General features: G+C 37.9%; 1 protein-coding gene across 1 annotated transcript in view; it reads right to left on the bottom strand.

The window, feature by feature from the left end:
• Positions 1-12,972, bottom strand: part of WNT11 (Wnt family member 11) — a 164,835-nt gene that overhangs the window by 88,278 nt on the left and 63,585 nt on the right. Inside the window, exon 3 of the mRNA XM_053708702.1 lies at positions 5,609-5,844. Coding sequence (XP_053564677.1) covers positions 5,609-5,844 — 236 coding nt within the window. The remainder of the gene's footprint in view (positions 1-5,608; positions 5,845-12,972) is intronic.

The raw sequence follows: 12,972 nt of genomic DNA, 5'->3' as shown, positions 1-12,972 counted from the left end.
TAAAATTCATATAGGAGTAATGCATGATAGTGTTATAGTACCTAGATACAATTCATATAGGAGTAATGCATGATAGTGTTATAGTACCTAGATACAATTCATATAGGAGTAATGCATGATAGTGTTATAGTACCTAGATACAATTCATATAGGAGTAATGCATGATAGTGTTATAGTACCTAGATAAAATTCATATAGGAGTAATGCATGATAGTGTTATAGTACCTAGATAAAATTCATATAGGAGTAATGCATGATAGTGTTATAGTACCTAGATACAATTCATATAGGAGTAATGCATGATAGTGTTATAGTACCTAGATACAATTCATATAGGAGTAATGCATGATAGTGTTATAGTACCTAGATAAAATTCATATAGGAGTAATGCATGATAGTGTTATAGTACCTATATACAATTCATATAGGAGTAATGCATGATAGTGTTATAGTACCTAGATAAAATTCATATAGGAGTAATGCATGATAGTGTTATAGTACCTAGATACAATTCATATAGGAGTAATGCATGATAGTGTTATAGTACCTAGATACAATTCATATAGGAGTAATGCATGATAGTGTTATAGTACCTAGATACAATTCATATAGGAGTAATGCATGATAGTGTTATAGTACCTAGATACAATTCATATAGGAGTAATGCATGATAGTGTTATAGTACCTAGATACAATTCATATAGGAGTAATGCATGATAGTGTTATAGTACCTAGATACAATTCATATAGGAGTAATGCATGATAGTGTTATAGTACCTAGATACAATTCATATAGGAGTAATGCATGATAGTGTTATAGTACCTAGATACAATTCATATAGGAGTAATGCATGATAGTGTTATAGTACCTAGATAAAATTCATATAGGAGTAATGCATGATAGTGTTATAGTACCTAGATACAATTCATATAGAAGTAATGCATGATAGTGTTATAGTACCTAGATACAATTCATATAGGAGTAATGCATGATAGTGTTATAGTACCTAGATACAATTCATATAGGAGTAATGCATGATAGTGTTATAGTACCTAGATACAATTCATATAGGAGTAATGCATGATAGTGTTATAGTACCTAGATAAAATTCATATAGGAGTAATGCATGATAGTGTTATAGTACCTAGATACAATTCATATAGAAGTAATGCATGATAGTGTTATAGTACCTAGATACAGTTCATATAGGAGTAATGCATGATAGTGTTATAGTACCTAGATACAGTTCATATAGGAGTAATGCATGATAGTGTTATAGTACCTAGATACAATTCATATAGGAGTAATGCATGATAGTGTTATAGTACCTAGATACAGTTCATATAGGAGTAATGCATGATAGTGTTATAGTACCTAGATAAAATTCATATAGGAGTAATGCATGATAGTGTTATAGTACCTAGATACAATTCATATAGGAGTAATGCATGATAGTGTTATAGTACCTAGATACAATTCATATAGGAGTAATGCATGATAGTGTTATAGTACCTAGATACAGTTCATATAGGAGTAATGCATGATAGTGTTATAGTACCCTAGATACAATTCATATAGGAGTAATGCATGATAGTGTTATAGTACCTAGATACAGTTCATATAGGAGTAATGCATGATAGTGTTATAGTACCTAGATACAGTTCATATAGGAGTAATGCATGATAGTGTTATAGTACCTAGATACAATTCATATAGGAGTAATGCATGATAGTGTTATAGTACCTAGATAAAATTCATATAGGAGTAATGCATGATAGTGTTATAGTACCTAGATACAATTCATATAGGAGTAATGCATGATAGTGTTATAGTACCTAGATACAATTCATATAGGAGTAATGCATGATAGTGTTATAGTACCTAGATACAGTTCATATAGGAGTAATGCATGATAGTGTTATAGTACCTAGATACAATTCATATAGGAGTAATGCATGATAGTGTTATAGTACCTAGATAAAATTCATATAGGAGTAATGCATGATAGTGTTATAGTACCTAGATACAATTCATATAGGAGTAATGCATGATAGTGTTATAGTACCTAGATAAAATTCATATAGGAGTAATGCATGATAGTGTTATAGTACCTAGATACAGTTCATATAGGAGTAATGCATGATAGTGTTATAGTACCTAGATAAAATTCATATAGGAGTAATGCATGATAGTGTTATAGTACCTAGATACAATTCATATAGGAGTAATGCATGATAGTGTTATAGTACCTAGATAAAATTCATATAGGAGTAATGCATGATAGTGTTATAGTACCTAGATAAAATTCATATAGGAGTAATGCATGATAGTGTTATAGTACCTAGATACAATTCATATAGGAGTAATGCATGATAGTGTTATAGTACCTAGATACAGTTCATATAGGAGTAATGCATGATAGTGTTATAGTACCTAGATAAAATTCATATAGGAGTAATGCATGATAGTGTTATAGTACCTAGATAAAATTCATATAGGAGTAATGCATGATAGTGTTATAGTACCTAGATACAGTTCATATAGGAGTAATGCATGATAGTGTTATAGTACCTAGATACAATTCATATAGGAGTAATGCATGATAGTGTTATAGTACCTAGATACAATTCATATAGGAGTAATGCATGATAGTGTTATAGTACCTAGATACAATTCATATAGGAGTAATGCATGATAGTGTTATAGTACCTAGATACAATTCATATAGGAGTAATGCATGATAGTGTTATAGTACCTAGATACAATTCATATAGGAGTAATGCATGATAGTGTTATAGTACCTAGATACAGTTCATATAGGAGTAATGCATGATAGTGTTATAGTACCTAGATACAATTCATATAGGAGTAATGCATGATAGTGTTATAGTACCTAGATAAAATTCATATAGGAGTAATGCATGATAGTGTTATAGTACCTAGATACAATTCATATAGGAGTAATGCATGATAGTGTTATAGTACCTAGATACAATTCATATAGGAGTAATGCATGATAGTGTTATAGTACCTAGATAAAATTCATATAGGAGTAATGCATGATAGTGTTATAGTACCTATATACAATTCATATAGGAGTAATGCATGATAGTGTTATAGTACCTAGATAAAATTCATATAGGAGTAATGCATGATAGTGTTATAGTACCTAGATACAATTCATATAGGAGTAATGCATGATAGTGTTATAGTACCTAGATACAATTCATATAGGAGTAATGCATGATAGTGTTATAGTACCTAGATACAATTCATATAGGAGTAATGCATGATAGTGTTATAGTACCTAGATACAATTCATATAGGAGTAATGCATGATAGTGTTATAGTACCTAGATACAATTCATATAGGAGTAATGCATGATAGTGTTATAGTACCTAGATACAATTCATATAGGAGTAATGCATGATAGTGTTATAGTACCTAGATACAATTCATATAGGAGTAATGCATGATAGTGTTATAGTACCTAGATACAATTCATATAGGAGTAATGCATGATAGTGTTATAGTACCTAGATAAAATTCATATAGGAGTAATGCATGATAGTGTTATAGTACCTAGATACAATTCATATAGAAGTAATGCATGATAGTGTTATAGTACCTAGATACAATTCATATAGGAGTAATGCATGATAGTGTTATAGTACCTAGATACAATTCATATAGGAGTAATGCATGATAGTGTTATAGTACCTAGATACAATTCATATAGGAGTAATGCATGATAGTGTTATAGTACCTAGATACAATTCATATAGGAGTAATGCATGATAGTGTTATAGTACCTAGATACAATTCATATAGAAGTAATGCATGATAGTGTTATAGTACCTAGATACAGTTCATATAGGAGTAATGCATGATAGTGTTATAGTACCTAGATACAGTTCATATAGGAGTAATGCATGATAGTGTTATAGTACCTAGATACAATTCATATAGGAGTAATGCATGATAGTGTTATAGTACCTAGATACAGTTCATATAGGAGTAATGCATGATAGTGTTATAGTACCTAGATAAAATTCATATAGGAGTAATGCATGATAGTGTTATAGTACCTAGATACAATTCATATAGGAGTAATGCATGATAGTGTTATAGTACCTAGATACAATTCATATAGGAGTAATGCATGATAGTGTTATAGTACCTAGATACAGTTCATATAGGAGTAATGCATGATAGTGTTATAGTACCCAGATACAATTCATATAGGAGTAATGCATGATAGTGTTATAGTACCTAGATACAGTTCATATAGGAGTAATGCATGATAGTGTTATAGTACCTAGATACAGTTCATATAGGAGTAATGCATGATAGTGTTATAGTACCTAGATACAATTCATATAGGAGTAATGCATGATAGTGTTATAGTACCTAGATAAAATTCATATAGGAGTAATGCATGATAGTGTTATAGTACCTAGATACAATTCATATAGGAGTAATGCATGATAGTGTTATAGTACCTAGATACAATTCATATAGGAGTAATGCATGATAGTGTTATAGTACCTAGATACAGTTCATATAGGAGTAATGCATGATAGTGTTATAGTACCTAGATACAATTCATATAGGAGTAATGCATGATAGTGTTATAGTACCTAGATAAAATTCATATAGGAGTAATGCATGATAGTGTTATAGTACCTAGATACAATTCATATAGGAGTAATGCATGATAGTGTTATAGTACCTAGATAAAATTCATATAGGAGTAATGCATGATAGTGTTATAGTACCTAGATACAGTTCATATAGGAGTAATGCATGATAGTGTTATAGTACCTAGATAAAATTCATATAGGAGTAATGCATGATAGTGTTATAGTACCTAGATACAATTCATATAGGAGTAATGCATGATAGTGTTATAGTACCTAGATAAAATTCATATAGGAGTAATGCATGATAGTGTTATAGTACCTAGATAAAATTCATATAGGAGTAATGCATGATAGTGTTATAGTACCTAGATACAATTCATATAGGAGTAATGCATGATAGTGTTATAGTACCTAGATACAGTTCATATAGGAGTAATGCATGATAGTGTTATAGTACCTAGATAAAATTCATATAGGAGTAATGCATGATAGTGTTATAGTACCTAGATAAAATTCATATAGGAGTAATGCATGATAGTATTATAGTACCTAGATACAGTTCATATAGGAGTAATGCATGATAGTGTTATAGTACCTAGATACAATTCATATAGGAGTAATGCATGATAGTGTTATAGTACCTAGATACAATTCATATAGGAGTAATGCATGATAGTGTTATAGTACCTAGATACAATTCATATAGGAGTAATGCATGATAGTGTTATAGTACCTAGATACAATTCATATAGGAGTAATGCATGATAGTGTTATAGTACCTAGATACAATTCATATAGGAGTAATGCATGATAGTGTTATAGTACCTAGATACAGTTCATATAGGAGTAATGCATGATAGTGTTATAGTACCTAGATACAATTCATATAGGAGTAATGCATGATAGTGTTATAGTACCTAGATAAAATTCATATAGGAGTAACATTTCATTTCTGGGATTTACCTCTTTCCAAATCTTGATGAAAGTTTGGTGCCAGCTCTATGGACGAGCAATTCCATCTCATGTCTGAGAAAGCTCTAACACACGACTTCTTCACTTCTTTTGCTGCATGTATTATTGTTTGCATGAGCTCCAGATTACTGCGGCACAGCTGCATTTGTGAAGAGACCAACCCTTCCAGCTGCTTGCAGTGCTGGGTCTGATTCAAAGCAAGAGATAGCGGAGTCTTGGACAGTGCTCTGCATGACAAAAACAAGATAAAATGTCATGAAAATGCATCCACACCTAGATTCTTTGCATTGGAGAAAAGCACCATTTTAAAAATATTGCGACGTCACAGTAACGTAATAGTGTTTTTGATCCAAGAGTTTTTATTTCCTATTGGATCATAGAAATATATATATATTAAAGGGGCAGTCTACTCCAGAATCATTATTGTTTAAAAGATAGATAATCCCTTTATTACCCATTCCCCAGTTTTGCATAACCAACACTGTTATAATAAAACACTTTTTACCTCTGTGATTACCTTGTATCTAAGCCTCTGCAGACTGCCCCCTTATTTCAGTGATTTTGACAGACTTGCACTTTAGCCAATCAGCACTGACTCATAAACATCTCAACAGGAGTGAGCACAATGTTATCTATATGGCACACACAAACTAGTGCTGTCTAGCTGTGAAAAACTGTCAGAATGCATTCAGATAAGAGGTGGCCTTCAAGGGCTTAGACATTTGCATGTGAACCTGCCTTGGTTTAGCTTTCAACACATAATACCACGAGAACAAAGCAAATTTGACGATAAGTTGTTTAAAATTGCATGAAAGTTTCATTTTGACTAGACTATCCCTTTTAAGAATAGTTATTGCAAACGTTTGATACATAATTTGAAAGTAAAAAATCATTTGGGATGGGGGGTTGAATTAAATACAAATTAGTGGTTTCTCAAGAAACTCATATTGATTATTTGTTAAATTTCCATTAATTGCCTATAGTTAGAAAGTTATTTACATAAAGGTGTCAGAAACAACCAATGACGCGTATGTTCTCTGCATTAAATGGTCTTAGCAACATTTTTTTAAGCACAAACTGAAACATGGTTATTTCAGGGTGCAATACAGTGCATTCAATTCTAGTTTCATATAAGTTTTTATTCAGTCATTCTGTCTGTCTGTCTGCCTGGTCTGATATCTTAAATACTTATAAAACCACATTACAAATAGATGATGAAAAAAGCTTCAAAAATAAACCACAAGCTGTTCTTTTCCTATTGTATTTTATGTCAAAATCTTACGATGGGTTTTATATAAAATAAAGTTAGAAATAAACTCGCTCTGAGACCTCTCTCTGTTTTATGATGCTAGGTAAAGTGGTTTTCAATGTAGGTTTGTCTAAAAATCTTCATATGAGCATAGTCAAAGATTTCACACCTTAAAGGGACAGTAAAGTCATAATTAGACATTGGTGACTAAGACAGAGTATACAATTTTAAACAACTTTTCAATTTACATCTATTATTTCATTTGCTTCTTTCTCTTGTTATCCTTTACTGAAAGGTTTATCTAAGAAAGCTCAGGAGCAGCAAAGATCCTAGGTTTTAGCTGCTGATTGGTGGTTGCATATATATACCGATTGTCATTGGCTCACCCATGTGTTAAGTTGGAAACCAGTAGTGCATTGCTACTCCTTCAACAAATGATACCAGCAGAATGAAACAAATTTGATAATAGAAGTAAACTGGAAAGTTGTATAAAATTGTATGTTCTACCTAAATCATTCAAGAAACTTTTGGGGTTTCATGTCCCTTTAAAGTGACAGTAAACCTTGTAATTAACAAGACATTTTGTTATATTGCTATAAAATAACACATCAGCCAAGTCTTATCATTTTTAAAACTAATTAACATATCTCTGGCAATTGTTTGTCAAAGTCAAACTCCCCCACCAATCACCTTATTTTGAGGAGCCAATCGATACTTTAGTCTGCAGACAACAAGGTTTTGCATTGCAAGAGCACTAAACGGCAGCACTATTTCCTGCACATCCTCAAGCTCAGATATAATATAATCCATTGACTATCTAGCAATCGTTAAAGGGACAAGCACCTTGTAATAATAAGACATTTTTTGTGTTCCTATAGAATAACACATCAGCCAATCATAAAGTTTTAAAACCAAATTATCCTTTTTACTACAATTATTTTTCAACAGCCAAATTTCACCCACAATTTGCCTTATTTGGAGTAGCCAATCCAGGCTTAAAGGGAACTAAACCCAAGAGAACAAAGAAAAATTGATAATAGGGGTAAATTAGAAAGTTGCTTAAGATTGCATCTTTCTATCTGAATCATGAAAGAAAAAATGTGGGTTTAGTATCCCTTTAAGTTTGCAGACAACAAGGTTAGTCACTATAATAATGCTAGTATAAAATGCATTGTTTTGCAATTGTAATCTGATAAATACAATTAGGGACATCTATGTAGCAGAGTTAGCCTTTAGAAGTCACCAGGGTGCATTTCAAATTCTTAGAAATTGGTCAATTTTCACAGCTAAATTATGGGGCAAAACAAATAATAAAAATACATTCCAAAGCTTTTTCATTATGCATAACTAAATATTTTGTATAAAAATCTCAAGGTGTTTACTTTCCCTACTCACCACATAGAACGAGTTCTACTGTCAAAGGCAACAGTATCACAAAAAATACATTCAAAGCCTTACTAAACAAATAAAACAAACAATCTCCCTCTATAACACTACACTCTAACATATGCACAATAAATGAGAAAAGTTATAAAGAAAAATAAAATTAGCATAAAAACACAACCTCCTCAAATATTAAATGTTTACCAGGGACAATACAGTCTTTATGGATTTCACATGCTGGGTAGGGGTGTAGGTATACCCAACCATATCTCTAGACCCCAATCTCCATTCCTCAGAAAGCCCCTCGTTCTTCTGTGAGGTTTCTGAGGCAGCTCTCATTCTATCCAGCATGACTTTACTCTACTAAAAAAGCCATGCAAATATTTTACAGTTAGGTACATTTACAAAGCCCATTTTGTGATCATGATATTGTATTTATTAATTTACCTCCTTGCTAGAGGTTCTGGTTGTGAAATCTCATGTACTGGGGAAATTAAATCATCTATATGCGTTGATGGAAGGAACGTCCGCTATGAAATTCTAGAAAAGATTGGTGAAGTGAGACTCTTTGAATTTTAAATGCAGTCTGATGAGTGTCCATAAATCTAGACCAATATCTAAAGATAATCCCAAGGTACTAAATCTTAAATTGTCTTTATGATGGCAACAAATAAATTATAGATTAAAGTTGTATTAAAAAATGTTTTTAAGAACATTTTACACCCCAGTGACCAGTTGCGAACAATATGCACAAACAATACGTATTGCATTATTAATATTGTATTGTTATTACATATTGTATTATTACTACATATTGTATTATTATTACATATTGTATTATTGTTAAACATTGTATTATTATTACATATTGTATTATTACATATTATATTGTTATTACATATTGTATTGTTATTATATAGTGATTGTTATTTCATATTGTATTGTTTTTCACTTATCGTATTATTATAACATATTTTATTATTACAAATTGTATTATTATTAAACTAATCCTAAAGCCCGTTCACACGGGCCATTTTTTGCAGTACAGCGGTCCCACCCCTTGCGCTTTCTCCCTCCCCCTCTCTTTTGCTCTCTCTCTCTCCCCCCTCTCTTTTGCTCTCTCTCTCTCCCCATCTCTTTTGAGCTCTCTCTCCCCCCTCTCTTTTGAGCTCTCTCTTTCCCCCCTCTCTTTTGCACTCTCTCCCCCCTCTCTTTTGCCCTCTCTCTCCCCCCCCCTCTCTTTTGCCCTCTCTCTCTCTCCCCCTCTCTTTTGCGCTCTCTCTCTCTCCCCCTCTCTTTTGCGCTCTCTCCCCCTCTCTTTTGTGCTCTCTCTCTCCACCATCTCTTTTGCACTCTCTCTCTCCCCTATCTCTTTTACACTCTCTCTCTCCCCCATCTCTTTTGCGCTCTCTCCCCTCCTCTCTTTTGCGCTCTCTTTCTCCCCCTCTCTTTTGCGCTCTCTTTCTCCCCCTTTCTTTTGCGCTCTCTCCCCCCTCTCTTCGCACTCTCTCCCCCCTCTCTTTTGCGCTCTCTCCCCTCCTCTCTTTTGCGCTCTCTTTCTCCCCCTCTCTTTTGCGCTCTCTCTCTCCCCCTTTCTTTTGCGCTCTCTCCCCCCTCTCTCCGCCCTCTCTTTTGCTCTCTCTCTATCCCCCATCTCTTTTGCGTTCTCTCTCCCCCTCTCTTTTGAGCTCTCTCTCTCCCCCATCTCTTTTGCACTCTCTCTCCCCCTCTTTTTTTGAGCTCTCTCTCTCTCCCCCCTCTCCCCCCCCACTCTCTCTCTCCCTCCCCTCTCTCTCCCCCCTCTCCTCTCTCTCTCTCCCCTCCTCTCTCTCCTCCTCTCTCTCTCTCTCCCCCTTTCTCTCTCCCCTCTCTCTCTCTCTCTCCCCCCTCTCTTTTGTGCTCTCTCTCTCCCCCTCTCTTTTGTGCTCTCTCTCTCCCCCTCTCTTTTGTGCTCTCTCTCTCCCCCTCTCTTTTGTGCTCTCTCTCTCCCCCTCTTTTTTGCGCTCTCCCCGCCCCTCTATTTTGCTTTCTCTCTCCCTCTCTTTTGTGCTCTCTCTCTCTCCCCCCTCATTTTTGCTCTCTCTCTCCCCCCTCTTTTGCTCTCTCTCTCTCCCCCTCTCTTTTGCGCTCTCTCCCCCTCTCTTTTGCGCTCTCTCTATCCCCCTCTCTTTTGCGTTCTCTCTCCCCCTCTCTTTTGTGCTCTCTCCCCCCCTCTCTTTGCGCTCTCTCCCCCCTCTCTTTTGCTCTCTCTCTCTCCCCTATCTCTTTTGTGCTCTCTCTCCCCCTCTCTTTTAAGCTCTCTCTCTCTCCCCATCACTTTTGCGCTCTCTCTTCCCCTCTCTTTTGAGCTCTCTCTCTCCCCCTCTCTTTTGAGCTCTCTACCCCCCTCTCTCTCCCCCTCTCTCTCCCCCCTCTCTCTCTCCCCCTCTCTCTCCCCCCTCCTCTCTCCCCCCCCCCTCCTCTCTCCCCCCTCTCCTCTCTCTCCCCCCCCTCTCCTCTCTCTCCCCCTCTCTCCTCTCTCTCCCCCCTCTCCTCTCTCTCCCCCCTCTCCTCTCTCTCCCCGCCTCTTCTCTCTCTCCCCCCCTCTCCTCTCTCTCTCCCCCTCTCCCCTCTCTCTCCCCCTCTCCTCTCTCTCTCCCCCCCTCTCCTCTCCCCCCTCCTTTCCCCCTCCTCTCCTCTCTCTCTCCCCCCTCTCCTCTCTCTCCCCGCCTCTTCTCTATCTCCCCCCCTCCTCTCTCTCTCCCCCTCTCCTCTCTCTCTCCCCCCTCTCCTCTTTCTCTCTCTCCCCCTCTCCTCTCTCTCTCTCCTCCTCTCTTTTGCGCTCTCTTTCTCCCCCTCTCTTTTGCACTCTCTTTCTCCCCCTTTCTTTTGCGCTCTCTCCCCCTCTCTTCGCACTCTCTCCCCCCTCTCTTTTGCGCTCTCTCCCCTCCTCTCTTTTGCGCTCTCTTTCTCCCCCTCTCTTTTGCGCTCTCTCTCTCCCCCTTTCTTTTGCGCTCTCTCCCCCCTCTCTCCGCCCTCTCTTTTGCTCTCTCTCTATCCCCCATCTCTTTTGCGTTCTCTCTCCCCCTCTCTTTTGAGCTCTCTCTCTCCCCCATCTCTTTTGCACTCTCTCTCCCCCTCTTTTTTTGAGCTCTCTCTCCCCCCCTCTCCCCCCCCACTCTCTCTCTCCCTCCCCTCTCTCTCCCCCCCTCTCCTCTCTCTCTCTCCCCTCCTCTCTCTCCTCCTCTCTCTCTCTCTCCCCCCTTTCTCTCTCCCCTCTCTCTCTCTCTCTCTCTCCCCCCTCTCTTTTGTGCTCTCTCTCTCCCCCTCTCTTTTGTGCTCTCTCTCTCCCCCTCTCTTTTGTGCTCTCTCTCTCCCCCTCTTTTTTGCGCTCTCCCCGCCCCTCTATTTTGCTTTCTCTCTCCCTCTCTTTTGTGCTCTCTCTCTCTCCCCCCTCTTTTTTGCTCTCTCTCTCCCCCCTCTTTTGCTCTCTCTCTCTCCCCCTCTCTTTTGCGCTCTCTCCCCCTCTCTTTTGCGCTCTCTCTATCCCCCTCTCTTTTGCGTTCTCTCTCCCCCTCTCTTTTGTGCTCTCTCCCCCCTCTCTTTGCGCTCTCTCCCCCCTCTCTTTTGCTCTCTCTCTCTCCCCTATCTCTTTTGTGCTCTCTCTCCCCCTCTCTTTTAAGCTCTCTCTCTCTCCCCATCACTTTTGCGCTCTCTCTTCCCCTCTCTTTTGAGCTCTCTCTCTCCCCCTCTCTTTTGAGCTCTCTACCCCCCTCTCTCTCCCCCTCTCTCTCCCCCCCTCTCTCTCTCCCCCTCTCTCTCCCCCCTCCTCTCTCCCCTCCCTCCTCTCTCCCCCCTCTCCTCTCTCTCCCCCCTCTCCTCTCTCTCCCCCTCTCTCCTCTCTCTCCCCCCTCTCCTCTCTCTCCCCCCTCTCCTCTCTCTCCCCGCCTCTTCTCTCTCTCCCCCCCTCTCCTCTCTCTCTCCCCCTCTCCCCTCTCTCTCCCCCTCTCCTCTCTCTCTCCCCCTCTCCTCTCCCCCCTCCTTTCCCCCTCCTCTCCTCTCTCTCTCCCCCCTCTCCTCTCTCTCCCCGCCTCTTCTCTATCTCCCCCCCTCCTCTCTCTCTCCCCCTCTCCTCTCTCTCTCCCCCCTCTCCTCTTTCTCTCTCTCCCCCTCTCCTCTCTCTCTCTCCTCCTCTCTCTCTCCCCTCCTCTCTCTCTCCCCCTCTCTCTCTCCCCCCTCTCATCTTTATCTCTCCCCCCTCTCTATCTCTCCCCCCTGTCTATCTCTCCCCCCTCTTGTATTATTTCTACATTTTGTGTCATTATTAGATATTGTATTGTTATTACATATATTATTATAACATGTATTTTTTTCCATATTGTACTATTATAACATATATTTCATTATTGTTAGATATATTTTATTATTACAAATTGTATTGTTATTACATATTGTATTGTAATTACATAGTGTATTAATAAAATTAATAAAACTTACCAGAATAGGCTCAATGACCTAAATATGTATAGCTTAGAGGAGAGAAGGGAAAGAGGTGATATGATAGCAACTTTCAAGTACGTTAAAGGGCTTAGTAAAACTGAGGATCCAATGCAAAAAGTAGTAGTTCCAATGCCGGTTAAAAGTAGAAAAGTTCCTTTATTGTTATGCACATTAAAAACACCAACGAGCACAGAACAGTTTAGCTAAAGCACAGCACAAACCGACCAAGACTCAGATAAAATAC

The sequence above is a fragment of the Bombina bombina genome, chromosome 3 (genome assembly GCF_027579735.1).
Source record: "Bombina bombina isolate aBomBom1 chromosome 3, aBomBom1.pri, whole genome shotgun sequence".
Classification (NCBI taxonomy): Eukaryota; Metazoa; Chordata; class Amphibia; order Anura; family Bombinatoridae; genus Bombina; species Bombina bombina.
Note: the sequence above shows the minus strand (reverse complement) of the source record. Positions and strands in the feature narration are given on the sequence as shown.